The sequence below is a fragment of the Sturnus vulgaris genome, chromosome 34 (assembly GCF_052056855.1).
Source record: "Sturnus vulgaris isolate bStuVul1 chromosome 34, bStuVul1.hap1, whole genome shotgun sequence".
Lineage (NCBI taxonomy): Eukaryota > Metazoa > Chordata > Aves > Passeriformes > Sturnidae > Sturnus > Sturnus vulgaris.
The window spans coordinates 760,821-783,372 of NC_142276.1; the positions used below are offsets into that span (position 1 = coordinate 760,821).

Consider the following 22,552-nt stretch of genomic DNA (forward strand, 5'->3'; position numbering starts at 1 on the left):
GTGGTCCCAGAGGGTTTGTGGGGGTCTCTGAGTGTTTCTGGGGGTCCCTGGTCTATGGGATGGGGGTTCGGGGACGGTCTGGGGGGTCCCAAGGTTGGAAGGGTTTATAGGGTGGGGGGTCCAGGGAGATTTCGAGGTCCGGGAGGGGTTCGGGGGGGTCCCGGAAGGTTTGGGGGGGGGGGGGGGTCCAAGAGTGCTTGAAGGGTTTCAGAAAGGTTTGGGGGGCGTCCAGGAGGGTTTAGGGGGTGTCCAGGAGGGTTTAGGGGTGTCCTGGAAGGTTTGAGGGTGTCCAAGAGGGTTTGGGGGAGGGTCCAAGAATACTTGAAGGGTTCCATGAGGGGTTGGGGTGTCCAGGAGGGTTTGGGGGGTCCTGGAAGCCTGGGGGGGGGTCCAGGAGGGTTTCTGGGGGGTCCAGAAAATTTTGGGGGGGGGGGGGGTCCCTTGCTATCCTTGACCACCCATTCCCCTCGGCAGGGCCCCCCAAGGAGCTGTCGCCCTTGGCCGAGGCCATGGGGCAGCCCCTGGGCTGGGGGTCCAGCGATGGCACCGGGGGGGGCGGCGGGGGGCGGGGGGACCCCCCCGGGGCAGCGGCAGCGCCGCTCCCCCCACCCCAAACACAAAGGCCAGGGGGGCACCGGGGGTGTCCATCGCTCCCCCCGCGCCCTCTTCTGCCTCCGCCTCAACAACCCCATCCGCCGGGCGGCCATCAGCATCGTGGAGTGGAAGTGAGTGGGGGGCTCGGGGGTTTAGGGGGTCTGGGGGGGCTCGGGGGGTTTGGGGGGGACCACCTTCAGCATCGTGGAGTGGAAGTGAGTGGGGGTCTGGGGGGTTGGGGGTCACCATCAGCATCGTGGAGTGGAAGTGAGTGGGGGGCTCGGGGGTTTAGGGGGTCTGGGGGGGCTGGGGGTCACCATCAGCATCGTGGAGTGGAAGTGAGTGGGGGGGCTGGGGGGGGTTTAGGGGGTCTGGGGGGCTCAGGGGGTTTGGGGGGACCACCTTCAGCATCGTGGAGTGGAAGTGAGTGGGGGTCTTGGGGGGCTTAGGGAGTCTGGGGGGTCTGGGGGTCACCATCAGCATCGTGGAGTGGAAGTGAGTGGGGGGCTGGGGGGGGGGTTGGGGGGGGTCTGGGGGTGTTTGAGGGGCTGGGGGGGCTCGGGGTGTTTGGAGGGAGCCACCATCAGCATCGTGGAGTGGAAATGAGTGGGGGGCTCGGGGGCTTGGGGGATTTTGGGGGGACCACCATCAGCACCGTGGAATGGAGGTGAGTGGGGGTCTTGGGGGGGTTTAGGAGGTCTGGGGGTCACCATCAGCACCGTGGAGTGGAAGTGGGTGGGGGTCTGGGGGGTTTAGGGGGTCTGGGGGGGGCTGGGGGGTCACCATCAGCACCGTGGAGTGGAAATGAGTGGGGGGGCTCGGGGGGGTCTGGGGGGCTTTGAGTGGGCTGGGGGGCTCGGGGTATTCGGGGGGGGCCACCATCAGTAGAAATGAGTGGGGGTCTCGGGGGTTTGGGGGATTTTTGGGGACCCTCTCCCACACCTGCTGTCCCCCCCTTCCTCTCTTCCCCCCAGGCCCTTCGACATCCTCATCCTCGCCACCATCTTCGCCAACTGCGTGGCCCTGGGGGTCTACATCCCCTTCCCCCGAGGACGACTCCAACGCCTCCAACCACAACCTGGTGAGCACCCCCAGACCCCCCCCCAGGAACGGGGGGCGCCCCTCGCCCTCCCAGTGCCTTCACTGGTCCCAGTTGGGTGCTGGGAGAACGCTGGGAAAGGGGGGTGGGGGGGGGGGGGGGTTCACCCTACCCCCGGATTGGGGATGGGAGGTGACACCGTGGGGGGGGTGTGGAGGTGACAGAGGTGACACCGTGGGGGGGTCTGGAGGTGACAGAGGTGACACTTTGGGGGGGTCTGGAGGTGGGTGGTGACACCGTGGGGGGGTCTGGAGGTGGCAGGGGTGGCACCGTGGGGGGGTCTGGAGGTGACAGGTGACACCGTGGGGGGGGTGTGGAGGTGACAGAGGTGACACCGTGGGGGGGGTCTGGAGGTGACACCGTGGGGGGTCTGGAGGTGGGTGGTGACACTTTGGGGGGGTCTGGAGGTGGCAGAGGTGACACTTTGGGGGGGTCTGGAGGTGGCAGAGGTGGCACCGTGGGGGGGGTCTGGAGGTGGCAGAGGTGACACTTTGGGGGGGTCTGGAGGGGGGTGGTGGCACCGTGGGGGGTCTGGAGGTGGCACCGTGGGGGGGTCTGGAGGTGGCAGAGGTGGCACCGTGGGGGGGGTCTGGAGGTGGCAGGGGGTGACACCGTGGGGGGTGTGGAGGTGACATCGTGGGGGGGGTCTGGAGGGGGGTGGTGACACCGTGGGGGGGTCTGGAGGTGGCAGAGGTGACACCGTGGGGGGTGTGGAGGTGACACCGTGGGGGGTGTGGAGGTGACACCGTGGGGGGTGTGGAGGTGACAGAGGTGACACCGTGGGGGGTCTGGAGGTGACAGAGGTGACACCGTGGGGGGTCTGGAGGTGACAGAGGTGACACTTTGGGGGGGGTCTGGAGGTGGCAGGGGTGGCACCGTGCGGTGCCAGGGCAGTGGGGACACGAGGGGGGGGGGTCCGTGTGTCACACGTGTCCCCTGGCACACGCCCGTGCCGCTGCCTTAATCCGCTTTGCCGCCCCCGGGGGGGTTTAATCCCAGCTGAGCCGCCCCCAGTCACCCACAAAGGGGACACTGGGAGGGGGCTCAAATGTCCCTTGTCACGCCCAGAGAGGAGACACCGGGGCAGGACACCCCAAATATGTCCCCCAAAGGGAGGGGGGTGTCCCCAAATGTCCCTGTCGCTCGTCCGTGGGTACAGGGGGAGGAATTTTTGACAAATATCCCAATCTCGTTCCTCAGGGGAAGGGCACGGAGGGAGGGGGGATCCCCTGGGGGTCCGGGAGGAGTGTGGGGGTCCATGAGGGTCCTCAGGCGAGGGGACACCGTGAGCAGTGAGGGGACAGGGGCGTCCTGAAATGCCCTCCTGCCTGCAGAAGGGCTCGGCGTGTCAGGAAAAGGGGAGGGGGGACACTGGGTGACCCCGTGTGGCTCCGGAGCAGGGGGTGCCGACCCCTGCCCGCCATGTCCCCCCCCTCCCCTCTCCCCAGGAGCAGGTGGAGTACGTGTTCCTCATCATCTTCACGGTGGAGACGTTCCTGAAGATCATCGCCTACGGGCTGGTGCTGCACCCCAGCGCCTACATCCGCAACGGCTGGAACCTGCTCGACTTCGTCATCGTCATCGTGGGGTCAGGGCGCTCCGGGGACGGGGACAGCCAGGGGGGGATGTGGGGGGGTTGTGCTGGCCTTTGCAGCTCTGGTTTGTGGTTTGTCATCAGTCTCTGTTTGCCCGCAAAGCCGGGATTAGTGGAAACGCGATTGAGGCGATTCTCTCGTGTGCGGGCTTGGGTGTTTCTTGTGTTTTATCAGAAATTACACAAAGTGTGACGGCACGTCCAGGTCCTTGCTAGAAATGGGAAAATGGAACAGCTGAGGCTGCTCCAAGGCCTTTTAAAGCCAAACAAACCGATAGAAATTTAATATCTGCATTATTTATCCTTTTGACCCAGTAATGGATTCCCACAGCCCTTACAGTGACATTGACTGACCAAAGGGCACTGCCTGAGTTCTGTGAAAATGAAAAATTCTCCATCCTGTCCCAAACCCACCACTCTACATAAAACCTTAAAATTTAACACCCATCACCCAGTGAAAACACACACATCTGACCCACTGCACATCTGTGATTTAGTAACTCGTTATTCTTATTTACTAACTCATTATTGATATTTACTAACTCATTGTTCATATTTACTAACTCATGATTCATATTTGTTAACTCACTATTTATATTTACTCAATATTTCTATTTACTAACTCACGATTCATATTTGCTAATTCATTATTCATATTTGCTAACTTATTATTCATATTTACTAACTATTTATATTTCCTAACTCACTATTCATATTTCCTAACTGATTATTCATATTTACCAACTATTTATATTTCCTAGCTCACTATTCACATTTCCAAGCCTCTCCAAGGTCCCATCTCCAGAGCCGTGTTTTCCATAGGGAGGGGAGGGGGGTTGTCCTCTATACCCGCAAACCACAGAAAACCCCCAAACCCTGCGGATTTCTGTGACGCAGCAGGGGCAGGGCCCGAGTGACGCTGTCCCCGCGCTGTCCCCTCCAGGCTGTTCAGCGTCATCCTGGAGCAGGTGTCGCACAAGCCGGGTGACGCTCACCACATGAGCGGCAAACCGGGCGGCTTCGACGTCAAAGCCCTGCGCGCTTTCCGCGTGCTGCGCCCGCTGCGCCTCGTCTCCGGCGTCCCCAGTGAGACCCCCACGAGGGGAATGAGGGGGGGGGGGTTTGGGGTCACCCCTCGACCTCCTGCCAACCCCCTCCGTGCTTTCCCCAGGCCTCCACATCGTGCTCAACTCCATCATGAAGGCGATGGTGCCGCTGCTGCACATCGCGCTGCTCGTGCTCTTCGTCATCATCATCTACGCATCATCGGCCTCGAGCTCTTCATCGGCCGCATGCACAAGACCTGCTTCTTCATCGGCTCAGGTGGGCACCGGGGGGGTCACCCCGCGTGTCCCTCCCAGCCCTGGGACACCCCAGAGTCACGGATCCCCCCCCTGGAATCGCTCAGTGCTCGCAGGTGCCCCCAGCACAGGGAGAGGGATCACCCAGGATCCCACACTGAGACCCCCTAAAAACTCCTGAGACCCCCTAAAACTCCTGAGACCCCCACCCTAGCACCCAGGATCCCACACTGAGACCCCCTAAAACTCCTGAGACCCCCTAAAACTCCTGAGACCCCCACCCCAGCACCCAGGATCCCACACTGAGACCCCCTAAAACTCCTGAGACCCCCCAGCACTGAGGATCCCACCCAGGGACACCCACACTGAGACCCCCTAAAACTCCTGAGACCCCCACAGCACCCAGGACACCCCACACTGAGACACCCTAAAACTCCTGAGACTCCCTAAAACTCCTGAGACCCCCACCCCAGCACCCAGGATCCCACACTGAGACACCCTAAAACTCCTGAGACCCCCTAAAACTCCTGAGACCCCCCAGCACTGAGGATCCCACCCAGGGACACCCACACTGAGACACCCTAAAACTCCTGAGACCCCCTAAAACTCCTGAGACCCCCACCCTAGCACCCAGGATCCCACACTGAGACCCCCTAAAACTCCTGAGACCCCCTAAAACTCCTGAGACCCCCCACCCCAGCATCCAGGATCCCACACTGAGACCCCCTAAAACTCCTGAGACCCCACCCCAGCACCCAGGACAACCCACACTGAGACACCCTAAAACTCCTGAGACCCCCCAGCACTGAGGATCCCACCCAGGGACACCCACACTGAGACCCCCTAAAACTCCTGAGACCCCCACAGCACCCAGGATCCCACCCAGGGACACCCCAGCAGGGTTCTGGGGGTTCCTCAGCACACTGAGACTCCCCCTAAATTACCTGAGCACCCCCCCCATTACATCCAGCGAAGTTCTGGGGTTCCCAGCGCATCCCGGAGCCCCTGGAAGGCTCCTGGGACAGAAACGCCAGGGCTGGGAGGAGGGACAAGATGGGGACAGCAGAAGTGTTAGTGCAGGTGGGAGAGGAGCTTGGGGACAGGGAGGGGACAAGAATTACCCTCAGCGACAGGAGCCGTGACAGGGACAGGAGCTGTGACAGCGACAGGAGCCGTGACAGGGACAGGAGCTGTGACAGCGACAGGAGCCGTGACAGGGACAGGAGCCGTGACAGGGACAGGAGCCGTGACAGGGACAGGAGCTGTGACAGCGACAGGAGCCGTGACAGGGACAGGAGCTGTGACAGCGACAGGAGCCGTGACAGGGACAGGAGCCGTGACAGGGACAGGAGCTGTGACAGGGACAGGAGCTGTGACAGGGACAGGAGCCGTGACAGGGACAGGAGCCGTGACAGTGACAGGAACCGTGATTGGGGACAGGAGCTGTGACAGGGACAGGAGCCGTGATTGGGGACAGGAGCTGTGACAGGGACAGGAGCCGTGATTGGGGACAGGAGCCGTGACAGGGACAGGAACTGTGATTGGGGACAGGAGCTGTGACAGGGACAGGAGCCGTGATTGGGGACAGGAGCCGTGACAGGGACAGGAACCGTGATTGGGGACAGGAGCCGTGACAGGGACAGGAACCGTGACAGGGACAGGAGCTGTGATTGGGGACAGGAACTGTGACAGGGGACAGGAACTGTGATTGGGGACAGGAGCTGTGACAGGGACAGGAGCCGTGACAGGGACAGGAGCCGTGACAGGGACAGGAGCCGTGACAGGGACAGGAGCTGTGACAGCGACAGGAGCCGTGACAGGGACAGGAGCTGTGACAGCGACAGGAGCCGTGACAGGGACAGGAGCCGTGACAGGGACAGGAGCTGTGACAGGGACAGGAGCCGTGATTGGGGACAGGAGCTGTGACAGCGACAGGAGCTGTGACAGCGACAGGAGCCGTGACAGGGACAGGAGCCGTGACAGGGACAGGAGCCGTGACAGGGACAGGAGCTGTGACAGCGACAGGAGCCGTGACAGGGACAGGAGCCGTGACAGGGACAGGAGCCGTGACAGGGACAGGAGCCGTGATTGGGGACAGGAGCTGTGACAGCGACAGGAGCTGTGACAGGGACAGGAGCCGTGACAGCGACAGGAACTGTGAGAGGGGACAGGAGCCGTGACAGTGACAGGAGCCGTGACAGCGACAGGAACTGTGAGAGGGGACAGGAGCCGTGACAGGGACAGGAGCCGTGATTGGGGACAGGAGCCGTGACAGCGACAGGAACTGTGAGAGGGGACAGGAGCCGTGACAGGGACAGGAGCTGTGACAGGGGACAGGAACCGTGATTGGGGACAGGAGCTGTGACAGGGACAGGAGCCGTGACAGCGACAGGAGCCGTGACAGGGACAGGAGCTGTGACAGGGGACAGGAACCGTGATTGGGGACAGGAGCTGTGACAGGGACAGGAGCCGTGACAGCGACAGGAGCCGTGACAGGGACAGGAGCTGTGACAGGGGACAGGAACCGTGACAGGGACAGGAGCTCTCAGCGACACCGGAGCTGTGACAGGGACAGGAGCTCTCAGTGACACCGGAGCAGTGACAGGGACAGGAGTTCTCAGTGACACCGGAGCTGTGTCAGGGCACTCAGAGGGCTCTCCCCGCCCGGAGCTGTCACCAGGGCCGTTGTCGCCTGTCCCCAGACCTGGAATCGGAGGACGATCCCTCCCCCTGCGCCTTCTCGGGCCACGGCCGCGCCTGCCTGCAGAACAACACCGAGTGCCGCGGCCGCTGGGAGGGCCCCAACGGCGGCATCACCAACTTCGACAACTTCTTCTTCGCCATGCTCACCGTGTTCCAGTGCATCACCATGGAGGGCTGGACCGACGTGCTCTACTGGGTGAGACCCCCGAGCCCCCCAGGATCATCACACGAATCACTGAGACCCCCAGGATCATCACACGAATCACTGAGACCCCAAAAATCCTCACACGAATCACTGAGACCCCCAGGATCATCACACGAATCACTGAGACCCCCAAAATCCTCACACGAATCACTGAGCCCCCCAGGATCATCACACGAATCACTGAGACCCCCAAAATCCTCACACGAATCACTGAGCCCCCCAGGATCATCACACGAATCACTGAGCGCCCCAGGATCATCACACAAATCACTGAGACCCCCAGGATCATCACACGAATCACTGAGACCCCCCAAAATCCTCACACGAATCACTGAGCCCCCCAGGATCATCACACGAATCACTGAGACCCCCAGGATCATCACACGAATCACTGAGCCCCCCAGGATCATCACACGAATCACTGAGCGCCCCAGGATCATCACACGAATCACTGAGACCCCCAGGATCATCACACGAATCACTGAGCCCCCCAGGATCATCACACGAATCACTGAGCCCCCCAGGATCATCACACGAATCACTGAGCGCCCCAGGATCATCACACGAATCACTGAGACCCCCAAAATCCTCACACGAATCACTGAGACCCCCAGGATCATCACACAAATCGCTGAGACCCCCAGGATCATCACACGAATCACTGAGACCCCAAAAATCCTCACACGAATCACTGAGACCCCCAAAATCCTCACACGAATCACTGAGCCCCCCAGGATCATCACACGAATCACTGAGACCCCCAAAATCCTCACACAAATCACTGAGACCCCCAGGATCATCACACGAATCACTGAGACCCCCAGGATCATCACAATCCCTCCCTGAGCCCCCCAGGATCATCACAATCCCTCCCTGAGCCCCCCAGGATCATCACACAAATCACTGAGCTCCTCCAAAATCCTCACACAAATCACTGAGCCCCCCCCAGAATCATCACACAAATCCCTGAGCTCCCCCAAAATCCTCACAACCCCTCCCTGAGCCCCCCAAAACCCTCCCACACATCCCTGAGCCCCCCCCAGATCCTCCCACACATCCCTGAGCCCCCCAAACCCTCCCCAAACCTCCCCAGGGTCAGGGCAGAACCCCAAACCTCTCTGCTGGGTGTCACTGAGGAAGAATTCGGGGTGTCCCCCCACCCCCAAAGAACCCCCCCCCTCCCCCTCCTCACCCCAAATCTCCCCCCACAGATGCAGGACGCGATGGGTCACGAGCTGCCCTGGATTTACTTCGTCAGCCTCGTCATCTTCGGCTCCTTCTTCGTCCTCAACCTGGTGCTGGGGGTGCTGAGCGGGTGAGGACCCCTCAGGGGGGCCGGGGGGGGGGGGCGTGAGCCACGTCCTTGGTGTATTTGGGGAGGGGGGGGTCACACCTGTGTCCCCCCCTCCCCAGGGAATTCTCCAAGGAGCGAGAGAAAGCCAAAGCCCGCGGGGATTTCCAGAAGCTTCGGGAGAAGCAGCAGCTGGAGGAGGATCTGAGGGGTTACATGGACTGGATCACCCAGGCCGAGCTGGAGGGCGATGAGGAAGAGGGGGAGCATGAAAAGCATCGTGAGTGGGGCTGCGGGGAAGTTTTGAGGGGTCTCACCCCAAATCCTGAGGCCCCCCCCCCCCCCCCCCCCAAAACTGCCGTGACCCTCCTGTGCCCCCAGGTCTGACTGCTGAGGACCTGATGGGGAAGAGGAAGCCGAGGCTGAAGTGGCTGCGCCACGCGAGTCACTCCACTGACACCCACGGTACCGCCGGGGCACCCCAAATCCCCTGAATCCGGATCCCCCAAATCCCCCTGGGCACCCCAAATTCCCCGGGGCACCCCCAAATCCCCTGAATCCAGACACCCCAAATTTCTTGAATCTAGACATCCCATATCCCCCGAGTCTGGGGCACCCCAAATCCCCCGGGTCTGGGCTCCCCAATCCCCCGGGTCTGGGCTCCCCAATCCCCCGGGTCTGGGGCACCCCAATCCCCTGGGTGTGGGCACCCCAAATCCTCTGGGGCCAAGCACTCCCAAATCCCCTGGGTCTGCACACCCCAATCCCTTGGGTCTGGGGCACCCTAAATCACTTGGGTCTGGGCTCCCCAATCCCCCGGGTCTGGGGCACCCCAATCCCCTGGGTGTGGGCTCCCCAATCCCCCGGGTCTGGGTTCCCCAATCCCCGGGTCTGGGCTCCCCAATCCCCTGGGTCTGGGCTCCCCAATCCCCCGGGTCTGGGCACCCCAATCCCCCGGGTCTGGGGCACCTCAATCCCCCGGGTCTGGGCTCCCCAATCCCCTGGGTCTGCACACCCCAATCTCCTGGGTCTGGGGCTCCCCCAATCCCCCGGGTCTGGGCTCCCCAATCCCCCGGGTCTGGGCTCCCCAATCCCCCGGGTCTGAACTCCCCAATCCCCTGGGTCTGGGCTCCCCAATCCCCCGGGTCTGGGCACCCCAATCCCCCGGGTCTGGGGCACCTCAATCCCCCGGGTCTGGGCTCCCCAATCCCCTGGGTCTGCACACCCCAATCTCCTGGGTCTGGGGCTCCCCAATCCCCCGGGTCTGGGCTCCCCAATCCCCCGGGTCTGAACTCCCCAATCCCCTGGGTCTGGGCTCCCCAATCCCCCGGGTCTGGGCTCCCCAATCCCCTGGGTCTGCACACCCCAATCTCCTGGGTCTGGGGCTCCCCAATCCCCCGGGTCTGGGCTCCCCAATCTCCTGGGTCTGGGGCTCCCCAATCCCCCGGGTCTGGGCTCCCCAATCCCCTGGGTCTGGGCTCCCCAATCCCCCGGGTCTGAACTCCCCAAGTCCCTGGGTCTGGGCACCTCAGTCCCCTGGGTGTGGGCTCCCCAATCCCCCGGGTCTGGGCTCCCCAATCCCCCGGGTCTGGGCTCCCCAATCCCCCGGGTCTGGGCTCCCCAATCCCCTGGGTCTGGGCTCCCCAATCCCCCGGGTCTGGGCACCCCTAAATCCCCCGGGTCTGGGCTCCCCAATCCCCCGGGTCTGGGCACCCCAATCCCCGGGTCTGGGGCTCCCCTAAATCCCCTGGGTCTGGGGCACCCCAATCCCCCGGGTCTGGGGCTCCCCAATCCCCTGGGCTGACGGCTGCCCCCACCCCAGCCAGCCTCCCCGGCAGCGAGACCACCTCGGTCAACACGGAGACCGTGGGGGAGGAGGAGGCGCCGCCGACCGCCTGCGACCGCTGCCTGTGAGGGGGGCACGGGACCCCCGACCCTGCCGGGGACCCCCCCATGGGCTCCAGGGACACCCCACAGATCCCCGACACCCCACAGATCCCCGACACCCCACAGATCCCCGACACCCCACAGATCCCCGAGAGCACCTCGGAATAATTTGGGATCCTCCCATAGCCCCCCCACCCCAATACCACTCATAGCCCCGAGACCCCAGAACTGACCCCCAGAGCACCCCAAAGCCCCCTGGGACCCCTCCATAGACCCCCCCCCAGGACCCCAAAACTGACCCCTATGACCACCCCCGGGTACCTCAATCCCCCCCCTCCCCACAGCCCCGGGGATCCTCCAAGACCCCCAGAACCAAATGTGACCCCCAGCGCCCCTACAAAGCCCCCCCGTGGTCAAGGGGCTCCGAATCCCCCAAATTTTGGGGTAACTTTGCTTTTGTCTCCCCAGGGGCAAAATTACAAAGACAAAATTCTGGTGAGTGGGGAGGAGAATGGGGGGACGGTGTGGAAAAAAAATGGGGTGGGGGGTCCCCCTAAAACCTCCCAACCCCTCCCACCCCCCCCAAAATCTCACTGCCCCTCCACCCTCTCCCACCTTCCCGTACCCCAAATTCCTCCACGTTCCCCAAATTCTCCCCCCCCTCTTTGTCCCTGCCTGCCCCGCGCCAAAGGAAATGAAGGTTGGATATTAAAGTTTGGGGTTTTTTTACTGAAAAAGTGGTCAAATATTGGAATGTCCGCCCGGGGATGTTTTAAACACTGGATGCGTTTAAAACAAGACTGGATGTGGCTCTCGGTGCCGCGGTTAATTGGGGTTAATTGGGGTTAATTGGGCTGGGTTGGGCTCGGTGACCTCAGTCACTTCCAGCCTGGTGATTCTGATTCTGTGTGACCCCTAAATTCCCCCCAACCCAAACACCCTTCACCTCCTCTCACGTGATGGGGGGGATGTCTCTGTCCCCAAATCCCCTCCTCTGTCCCCAAACCCCATCCTCTGTCCCCAAAACCCCTCCGCTGTCCCCAAACCCTCCCGTGTTGTCACCCAAATCCCCTCCTCTGTCCCCAAATCCCCTCCTCTGTCCCCAAATCCCCTCGTCTGTCCCCAAACCCCCCCGTGTTGTCACCCAAACCCCCTCCTGTGTCCCCAAACCCCCCCGTGCTGTCCCCAAACCCCCCCGTGCTGTCCCCCAGTCGCCGCCTGCGCCGCCTGAACCGCCTGTGGCGCCGTCGCTGCCGCGCTGCCGTCAAATCCGTGTCGTTCTACTGGACCGTGCTGCTGCTCGTGTTCCTCAACACGCTCACCATCGCCTCCGAGCACCACGGGCAGCCCCCCTGGCTCACCGAGACTCAGGGTACGACCCCCGGGACCCCCCCGACAATCCCTGACACCCCCCAGTGCCCCCCAACACCCCCCAGTGCCGTACGACACTCACAGTGCCACCCGACACCCCCAAATTGTGACCCCCGACACCTCCCAGTGCTCCCCAAACCCTCCAGTGCCCCCGACACCCCTAAATTGTGTCCCCCGACACCTCCTAGTGCCCCCCAAGCCCCCCGATACCCCCCGATATCCCCCGTCACCCCCAAATCTCGGCGGGCCCCTCCGTGCTCTCGGCGTTCCCCCGCCACGCGTGGCCGTGGGCGCGGGGGTGACTCGGCCGTGTTTGTCCCCCTCACTCCCGGTGTCCCCTCACTCCCGGTGTCCCTTCCCGGTGTCCCCCCCTCACTCCCGGTGTCCCCCCTCACTCCCGGTGTCCCTTCCCGGTGTCCCCTCACTCCCGGTGTCCCCTCACTGCCGGTGTCCCCCCCTCACTCCCGGTGTCCCCTCACTCCCGGTGTCCCTTCCCGGTGTCCCCCCCTCACTCCCGGTGTCCCCCCCTCACTCCCGGTGTCCCCTCACTCCCGGTGTCCCTTCCCGGTGTCCCCTCACTCCCGGTGTCCCCCCTCACTCCCGGTGCTCACTCCCGGTGTCCCCCCTCACTCCCGGTGTCCCCCCTCACTCCCGGTGTCCCCTCACTCCCGGTGTCCCTTCCCGGTGTCCCCTCACTCCCGGTGTCCCCTCACTGCCGGTGTCCCCTCCTCAGCCTACGCCAACAAGGCTCTGCTGTCGCTGTTCGCCGCCGAGATGGTTCTGAAGCTCTACGCGCTCGGGCCCTCGTGTTACTTCTCCAGCTTCTTCAACCGCTTCGATTGTTTCGTGGTGTGCGGGGGCGTGCTGGAGACCGCGCTGGTGGAGCGCGGGGCCATGGAGCCGCTCGGCATCTCCGTGCTGCGCTGCGTGCGCCTGCTGCGCGTCTTCAAGGTGACCCGGTGAGCGACAGCGACAGGGTCTGACGGGCCGGGGAGGTGAGGAGGGGATAGGACAATAGCGGGATATCCCGATACTGGGAATCACTGACAGCGGGACATCACGATACCAGCGGGACATCACGATACCGGGATATCCCGACACTGGGAATCACTGACAGCGGGACATCACGATACCACCGGGATATCCCAATACCGGGATATCCCGACACTGGGAATCACTGACAGCGGGACATCACGATACCACCGGGATATCCCAATACCGGGATATCCCGACACTGGGAATCACTGACAGCGGGACATCACGATACCACCGGGATATCCCAATACCGGGATATCCCGACACCGGGACATCCCAACACCGGGATATCCCGACATTGGGAATCACTGACAGCGGGACATCACGATACCAGCGGGACATCACGATACCGGGACATCCCAACACCGGGACATCCCAACACCGGGATATCCCGACACCGGGACATCCCGACACCGGGACATCCCAACACCGGGATATCCCGACACCGGGACATCCCAATACCGGGATATCCCGACATTGGGAATCACTGACAGCGGGACATCACGATACCAGCGGGACACCCCAATACCGGGATATCCCGACATTGGGATACACCGGGATACCCCGACACCGGGACACCCCAATACCGGGATATCCCGACACCGGGACACCCTGACACCGGGACACCCCAATACCGGGATATCCCGACATTGGGAATCACTGACAGCGGGACATCACTATACCACCAGGATATCCCAATATCGGGACACCCCGACACCGGGACACCCCAATACTGGGATACCCCGACACCGGGACATCACGATACCACCGCGACATCCCAATACCGGGATATCCCGACATTGGGATACACTGGGATACCCCGACACCGGGACACCCCAATACCGGGATATCCCGACACCAGGACATCCCCAACACTGGGATACCCCGACACCGGGACACCCCGACACCGGGACACTCCTGTGCTGTGTCCTGACACCCCAACACCGGGACACCCTGGTGCCCCAACACCAGGACACCCCAACACCAGGGCACTGCTGTGTCCTGACATCCCAGTGCCCCAACACCAGGACATCCAAACACCGTGACAGTGCCCCAACACTGAGACACCCCAATATCCCAACACCCCAATACCCCAACCCCACAATGTCCCAACCCCAAAATGTCCCAACCCCAAAATGTCCCCAATCCACGGCACCCCGATGTCCCAAAGCAGCGATGCCCTAATGCTGTGATGTCCCCATTGGTGACACCCCAATGCTGCCACACCTCCCAGCACTGGGTGTTGGCTCTGGCCTCTTCCCAGTGCTCCCAGTAACCCCAGTCCCTGGGCCAGCTCCTCCAGGTGTGGGTTCTGCAGTGTCCATCCAGCCCTTCCCAGTGCTCCCAGTGCTCCCAGTAACCCCAGTCCCTGGCTCAGCTCCTCCAAGTGTTGGCTCTGCACTGTCCATCCAGTGCTCCCAGTGCTCCCAGTAACCCCAGTCCCTGGGCCAGCTCCTCCAAATGTTCAGGTGTGGGTTCTACACTGTCCATCCAGCCCTTCCCAGTGCTCCCAGTGCTCCCAGTAACCCCAGTCCCTGGCCCAGCTCCTCCAGATGTTCAGATGTTGGCTCTGCACTGTCCATCCAGCCCTTCCCAGTTCTCCCAGTGCTCCCAGTAACCCCAGTGTCTGGGCCAGCTCCTCCAGGTGTTGGCTCTGCACTGTCCATCCAGCCCTTCCCAGTTCTCCCAGTGCTCCCAGTAACCCCCGTGTCCCGCAGGCACTGGGCATCTCTCAGCAACCTGGTGGGGTCGCTGCTGAACTCGATGAAATCCATCGCCTCCCTGCTGCTGCTGCTCTTCCTCTTCATCATCATCTTCGCCCTGCTGGGCATGCAGCTCTTCGGGGGCCGCTTCAGCTTCGACGAGACGCAGACCAAGCGCAGCACGTTCGACACCTTCCCGCAGGCCCTGCTCACCGTGTTCCAGGTACCCCGGGAGCTGCGGGACCACCTGAAATCCCACAGGGAGACCCCCCCCCCCCCAAAACCTGCAGGGTGTCCCTGAAACCCGCGGGAGGCTCTGAAAGTTTTGGGGAGACGTCAAAATGTGCGGGGGAAAGGCCACGAGGAGATTCCCAAAACTATGGGGAAACCCAAAATCTGTAGGAGACCCCAAACCCGTGGGGGACCCCAAACCCATGGGAGACCCCAAACCCGTGGGGGACCCTAAAAGCTGAGAGAGATCCCAACACCTGTGAGGGATCTTGACTCTCATGGGTCCCCTAAACCTGCAGGGAGACCCCAAAACCCCCGAGCCCCCCTCAAACCATCCCATCACCAGCCTGTAGCCGCTCTGGGGGTGACGCCGTGCACTCAAACTGGGGAGGCAGGGGTTTACTGGGAGCACTGGGGAGGGGGTGGCACTGAGGTTTTTGGGGTGCCCCTGGTGTTTGGGGACCCCCAACTGCCCCAGATCCTGACGGGGGAGGACTGGAACGCGGTGATGTACGATGGGATCATGGCCTACGGCGGGCCCGTGTTCCCCGGGATGCTCGTCTGTGTCTACTTCGTGATCCTCTTCATCTGCGGGAACTGTGCGTGGGCACTGGGAGCACTGGGAGAGACTGGGAGCACTGGGAGGGACTGGGAGCACTGGGGGCACTGGGAAGACTGAGACTGGAGACACAAACTGGGGGGACTGGGGGCACTGGGAGCACTGGGGACACTGGGAACACTGGGAGGGACTGGGGGCACTGGGAGAGACTGGGAGGGACTGGGAGCACGGGGGGCACTGGGAGCAATGGGAGTACTGGGAGGGACTGGGAGAGACTGGGAGCACTGGGGGCACTGGGAGCACTGGGGGCACTGGGAACACTGGGAGCAATGGGAGCACTGGGAGGGACTGGGGGCACTGAGAGCACTGGGGACACTGGGAGCACAGGGGGCACTGGGAGGACTGGGAGCATTGGGGGCACTGGGGACACTGGGAACACTGGGAAGGACTGGAAGCACTGGGGACACTGGAGGGACTGGGAACACTGCACTGGGAGGGACTGGGGGCACTGGAGGGACTGGGAGCACTGGGGGCACTGGGAGCAGGGAGCTGGGGAACTGGGAATGGAGCACAGGGGAACTGGGAAGGGACAGAGTGGGGTTTGGAATGGCAGGGGAGGAGTGGGAGCACTGGGAGGATACTGGGGGGATACTGGGAGGATACTGGGAGCACTGGTGAGCCCCCCCTCCCCTCAGACATCCTCCTCAACGTCTTCTTGGCCATCGCCGTGGACAACCTGGCCGACGGTGACAACATCAACTCGGGGGGGGACAAAAAGTGAGCCCCGAGCCCCGGGACCCTTTTTGGGGTGATGGGGTGGGGGGGAGCACCCAGTCCCTGGGTCCCCCGGGGGGTGCCCGACCCCCGGGACCCCCTCACTGAGCCCCCCCCTTGTCCCCAACCCAGGGACAAGGCCGGGGAGGCAGAAGCGGGGACAGAGAGCCAGGACGTGGCTGTGAAGGTGAGGAGGGGTCCCGAAAAGGGGGGAGTGACCTGAGTGGGGGGTCCTGGGGGTCCCTCCCTGCCCCCCAAGTGCGCCCCGCCCTCATCCCTCCCGTCCTCAGGTGGAGGGGGAGCAGCAGGAGGAAGAGGAGGAGGAGGAGGAGGAGGTGGAGGAAGGTGAGTGTCACCTGCCCGGACATTGGGGACATTGGGGGGTGGCAGCGCCCTGAGGGGGGTGACAGTGGTGACACGGGGGTCCCTGGGGAGGTGACACGGGGGTCCCTGGGGGGGGGTTGACACGGGGGTCCCTGGGAGGTGACACGGGTGACACGGGGGTCCCTGGGGGGGTGACAGTGGTGACACGGGTGACACGGGGGTCCCTGGGGGGGGGGGTGACACGGGGGTCCCTGGGAGGTGACACGGGGGTCCCTGGGAGGTGACAGTGGTGACACGGGGGTCCCTGGGGGGGGTGACAGTGGTGACACGGGGGTCCCTGGAGGGAGGTGACACGGGGGTCCCTGGGGGGGGGGGGGGGGGTGACACGGGGGTCCCTGGGGAGGTGACACGGGGGTCCCTGGGAGGTGACAGTGGTGACACGGGGGTCCCTGGGGGGGGTGACAGTGGTGACACGGGTGACACGGGGGTCCCTGGAGGGAGGTGACACGGGGGTCCCTGGGAGGTGACACGGGTGACACGGGGGTCCCTGGGGGGAGGTGACACGGGGGTCCCTGGGGGGAGGTGACAGTGGTGACACGGGGGTCCCTTGCAGGGGACGAGGAGGCCGGGGGGGAGGGTGACAGCCTGGGGAGGGCCCGGCTGGAGTCCCTGGAGGAGGCCCCCAAAACCAAGGTGACCCCGATCCCCGAGGGCAGCGCCTTCTTCGTGCTGAGCAGCACCAACCCGTGAGTGAACTGGGGGGACTGGGGGGACTGGGGACACTGGGGGGACTGGGGGGAATGGGAGAACTGGGGGGACTGGGGACACTGAGGGGACTGGGAGAACTGGGGACACTGGGGGGACTGGGGATACTGGGAGAACTGGGGACACTGGGGGAACTGGGAGAACTGGGTGGACTGGGGACACTGGGGGAACTGGGGGAACTGGGGACACTGGGAGAATTGGGGGAACTGGGGATACTGGGAGAACTGGGGACACTGGGAGAATTGGGGGAACTGGGGACACTGGGAGAACTGGGGACACTGGTACCTGAGGCCCTGAGAACAATGGGGAACTGGGGACAAACTGGGAGCACTGGGAATGGGGAACTGGGGTCCTGGAGGGGCTGGGAGAACTGGAAGGCTGGGCGGACTGGGAAGACTGGGACTGGAGACACAAACTGGGGGGACTGGGAGCACTGGGACTGAAGACAAACTGGGGGAACTGGGAGCACTGGGAGCACTGGGACTGGAGATACAAACTGGGAGCACTGGGAGCACTGGGAGCTGACGTGTGCCCGGCGCAGGCTGCGGGTGAAGTGCCACGCCCTGATCAACCATCACATCTTCACCAACCTCATCCTCGTCTTCATCATCCTCAGCAGCATCTCCCTGGCCGCAGAGGACCCCGTGCGCGCCCACTCGCCCCGCAACCACGTGGGCTACTGGGCGGACTGGGGAAACTGGGAGGGACTGGGGGGACTGGGATGGACTGGGGGGACTGGGAGGGACTGGGAAGGACTGGGATGGATTGGGGGGAATTGGGAGGGACTGGGGGGACTGAGAGGAACTGGGGGGACTGGGAGGAATTGGGAGGGATTGGGAAAACTGGGATGGACTGGGGGAATTGGGATGGACTGAGGGAACTGGGATGGACTGGGGGGACTGGGATGGACTGGGGGGACTGGGAGAGACTGGGGGAACTGGGAGGGACTGGGAAGGACTGGGATGGATTGGGGGGAATTGGGAGGGACTGGGAAGGACTGGGGGAACTGGGAGGAATTGGGAGGGATTGGGGAAACTGGGAGGGACTGGGGAAACTGGGAGAGACTGGGGGAACTTGGAGGGACTGGGAGGGGCTGGGAGGAATTGGGGGAACTGGGAGGGACTGGGGAAATTGGGAGGAATTGGGGGAATTGGGAGGGACTGGGGGAACTGGGAGGGACCGGGGAAACTGGGAGGGACTGGGGGAACTGGGATGGACCGGGGGAACTGGGATAGACTGGGAAGGACTGGGGGAACTGAGAGGAATTGGGGAAACTGGGATGGACTGGGGGGACTGGGAGGGACTGGGAGGGAATGGGGAACTGGGAGAGACTGGGGAAACTAGGATGGACTGGGGGAACTGGGAGGGACTGGGGGAACTGGGATGGACCGGGGGAACTGGGATGGACTGGGGGAACTGGGAGGAATTGGGGAAACTGGGATGGACTGGGGAAACTGGGATGGACTGGAGGAACTGGGATGGACTGGGGGAACTGGGAGGAATTGGGGAAACTGGGATGGACTGGGGAAACTGGGATGGACTGGGATGGACTGGGGGAACTGGGATGGACTGGGGGAACTGGGATGCACTGGGGGAACTGGGATGGACTGGGGGATTCACCCCGCGCGGGACTCGGGATCCGCTCACCCGGAGCTGGGGGGGCAGAAATGTGTGTGGGGCTGGGAAGGGCAAGGAGGGGCTTTGGGGAATCTGGGGATGTTTGGGGGGGTCCAGGAGGTTGGGGGTGTCCGGGGGGGGTTTGAGGGGGGTGGGGGTCACCCCGTTGCCCCCTCCCCACCCCACCCTGCAGATCCTGGGCTACTTCGACTACGCCTTCACCTCCATCTTCACCGTGGAGATCCTGCTCAAGGTACGGGGGGGTTCAGGGTTTTGGGGTGTCCCCAGGATTTTTGGGGGTGTCCCCAGGATTTTTGGGGGGTTCCCAGGGCTTGGGGGGGTTCCCAGGGTTTTGAGAGAGGGTTCTTGGGGTTTGGGAGGATTCCTAGGGTTTGGGGGAGGGGGTTCCCAGGGTTTGGGGTGGAGGGTTCCCAGGGTTTTGGGGCGTTCCTGGGGTTTTGGGGTGAGGATTTTCAGGATTTGGGGTTCCCAGGGTTTTGGGGGATTCCCAGAGTTTGGGGTGGGGGTTTTACAGGGTGTGGGGGGGGTCTCGGGGTTTGGGGTGGAGGGCTGCCAGGGTTTTGGGAAGGAGTTCCCAGGGTTTTCAGGATTCCCAGGGTTTTGGGAGGGGATTCCCGGGGTTTTTGGGGATTCCCAGGGTTTTGGGAAGGGGTTCCCGGGGTGTTTGGGGGTTCCCGGAGTTTGGGGTGGGGGTTCCCAGGATTTTCAGGATTCCCGGGGTTTTGGGAAGGGGCTCACGGGGTTTTCAGGATTCCCGGGGTTTTTGGGGATTCCCAGGGTTTTGGAAGTGGATTCCCAGGGTTTTGGGAAGGGATTCCCGGGGTTTTGGGGGGTTCCCGGAGTTTGGGGTGGGGGTTCCCAGGATTTTCAGGATTCCCGGGGTTTTTGGGGGGTTCCCAGGGTTTTTGGGGGAGTTCCCGGAGTTTGGGGTGGGGGTTCCCAGGATTTTCAGGATTCCCGGGGTTTTGGGAGGGGATTCCCAGGGTTTTCAGGATTCCCAGGCTTTGGGAAGGGGCTCCCAGGGTTTTGGGGTGTCCCCACTTTGGTGCTCCCACCCTCGCACAGATGACGGTGTTCGGCGGCTTCCTGCACAAAGGCTCCTTCCTCCGAAACTGGTTCAACCTCCTGGACGTGCTGGTGGTCGGCGTCTCCCTCATCTCCTTCGGCATGCAGTGAGCTGGGGGCAACTGGGAGCGCCGCTGGGGGCACTGGGGAGCACTGGGAGGGGACAGGGTCAACACTGGGAGCACTGGGAGGGCCACTGGGGGCATTGGGGAGCACTGGGAGGGGACAGGGTCAACACTGGGATCACTGGGAGTGCCACTGGGGGCACTGGGGGACACTGGGAGGGGACATGGTCAACACTGGGAGCACTGGGAGGGGACAGACTCAACACTGGGAGCACTGGGAGGGGACAGGGTGAATACTGGGGGCACTGGGGGGACTGGGATGGGACAAGGAATGTCACTGGAGGCACTGGGGCCGTTGCTGGGGACAGTAGAAAACAGTGGAAGTGCTGCTGGAGGCACTGGGGGCGTTACTGGGAGCACTGGGGGCGTTACTGGGAGCACTGGGGGGCGTTACTGGGAGCACTGGGGGGCGTTACTGGGAGCACTGGTGTGTCCCTCGGCAGCTCCAGCGCCATCTCAGTGGTGAAGATCCTGCGGGTCCTGCGGGTCCTGAGGCCACTGCGAGCCATCAACCGGGCCAAGGGCCTCAAGGTGGGCAACTGGGAGGGACTGGGAGAGACTGGGAGGGACTGGGAGAGACTGGGAGAAACTGGGAGAACTGGGAGGGACTGGGAGCACTGTGAGTACTGGGAGGGACTGGGAGCACTGGGAGTACTGGGAGGGACTGGGAGCACTGGGAGGGACTGGGAGCACTGGGAGGGGACAGGCTCAACACTGGGAGCACTGGGAGCGCCACTGGGGGCTGTACTGGTGGAACTGGGAGTGGCCCAGCGTGCCATGGGGTCCCCATTGTCCCCGTGTCCCCAGTGTCTCAGGCAGCAGTGTCACCCGTGTCCCCAGCACACAGTGGCCTCAGTGCCCCACTCGTTCCCGTGCCCCAGTGTCCCCCTGTCCTTGTCCCCATGTCCTGGGGTCCCCAGTGTCCGTTGTTGTCCCCGTGCCCTGGTGACACTGTCCCTGTCCGTGTCCCTGTGCCCTAGTGGTGACACCGCTGTCCCCGTGCCCTGGTGACACTGTCCCTGTCCGTGTCCCTGTGCCCTAGTGGTGACACCGCTGTCCCCGTGCCCTGGTGACGTTGTCCCTTGTCCCCGTGCCCTGGTGGCACTGTCCCTGTCCGTGTCCCTGTCCCCGTGCCCCGGTGACACTGTCGCTGTCCCTGTCCCGGTGGCACTGTCCCTGTCCCCGTGCCCCGGTGACCCTGTCGGTGCCCCTATCCCGGTGACACTGTCGCTGTCCCTACTCGGTGACACTGTCGCTGTCCCTATGCCGGTGGCGCTGTCGCTGTCCCGGTGACCCTGTCGCTGTCCCTATCCCGGTGACACTGTCGCTGTCCCCGTGCCCCGGTGACACTGTCGCTGTCCCTATGCCGGTGACACTGTCCCTGTCCCCGTGCCCTGGTGACCCTGTCGCTGTCCCTACCCCGGTGGCACTGTCCCTGTCGCTGTCGCTGTCCCCAGCACGTGGTGCAGTGCGTGTTCGTGGCCATCCGCACCATCGGCAACATCATGATCGTCACCACGCTGCTGCAGTTCATGTTCGCCTGCATCGGGGTGCAGCTCTTCAAGGTGGGGTCCCCACCCCTCCCGGAGATGTCCCCTGACCCTCCTGAGGGGTCCCCACCCCCCTGAAGGGTCCCCCTGACCCCCCGGTCCCCCCCCCAGGGCAAGTTCTACAGCTGCACTGACGAGGCCAAGCACACTCCAGGAGAGTGCAAGTGAGTGTCACCCCCAAAAAATGTCCCCACACCCCCAAAAATGTCCCCACACCCCAAACCGACCCCTGCACCTCAAATCCTGACCCTCAGGAGGTGTCCCCATGGTGTCCCACCCCCTCGCTGGTGGCAGTGTCCCATTGGGGTCTCACCATCGCTGTCCCCGTGTCCCCATCCCAGGGGGACATTCCTGGTGTACAAGGACGGGGATTGTCCCACCCCTCAGTGGTGGCAGTGTCCAGGGGGGTCTCACCATCGCTGTCCCCATCCCAGGGGGACATTCCTGGTGTACAAAGATGGGATTGTCCCCCACCCCTCAGTGGTGGCAGTGTCCCATTGGGGTCTCACCATCGCTGTCCCCGTGTCCCCGTGGCAGGGGGACATTCCTGGTGTACAAGGACGGCGACGTGTCCCACCCGTCGGTGCGGGAGCGCCTCTGGCTCAACAGCGACTTCAACTTTGACAACGTCCTGGCGGGGATGATGGCTCTGTTCACCGTGTCCACCTTCGAGGGGTGGCCCGCGTGAGTCCCCGGGGGAGGGACGGGGACACTGCCACCCCCCGTGGGGACACCCCC

At 63.3% G+C, this 22,552-nt stretch overlaps 1 protein-coding gene across 1 annotated transcript in view; it reads left to right on the forward strand.

The window, feature by feature from the left end:
- The first annotated feature begins 540 nt into the window (after positions 1-540).
- CACNA1F (calcium voltage-gated channel subunit alpha1 F) overlaps positions 541-22,552 on the forward strand; it is a 30,526-nt gene continuing 8,514 nt past the window's right edge. The window contains 28 exon segments of the mRNA XM_088155028.1: positions 541-725; positions 1,569-1,638; positions 1,640-1,675; positions 3,142-3,281; positions 4,231-4,373; positions 4,459-4,545; positions 4,548-4,610; positions 7,291-7,487; positions 8,708-8,811; positions 8,910-9,067; positions 9,169-9,252; positions 10,610-10,697; positions 11,143-11,169; positions 11,886-12,046; positions 12,779-13,004; positions 14,799-15,006; positions 15,493-15,613; positions 16,269-16,350; positions 16,480-16,561; positions 16,638-16,682; positions 17,296-17,417; positions 17,978-18,107; positions 19,247-19,306; positions 20,140-20,246; positions 20,708-20,795; positions 21,722-21,829; positions 21,926-21,978; positions 22,352-22,498. Coding sequence (XP_088011154.1) covers positions 541-725; positions 1,569-1,638; positions 1,640-1,675; positions 3,142-3,281; positions 4,231-4,373; positions 4,459-4,545; positions 4,548-4,610; positions 7,291-7,487; positions 8,708-8,811; positions 8,910-9,067; positions 9,169-9,252; positions 10,610-10,697; positions 11,143-11,169; positions 11,886-12,046; positions 12,779-13,004; positions 14,799-15,006; positions 15,493-15,613; positions 16,269-16,350; positions 16,480-16,561; positions 16,638-16,682; positions 17,296-17,417; positions 17,978-18,107; positions 19,247-19,306; positions 20,140-20,246; positions 20,708-20,795; positions 21,722-21,829; positions 21,926-21,978; positions 22,352-22,498 — 3,122 coding nt within the window.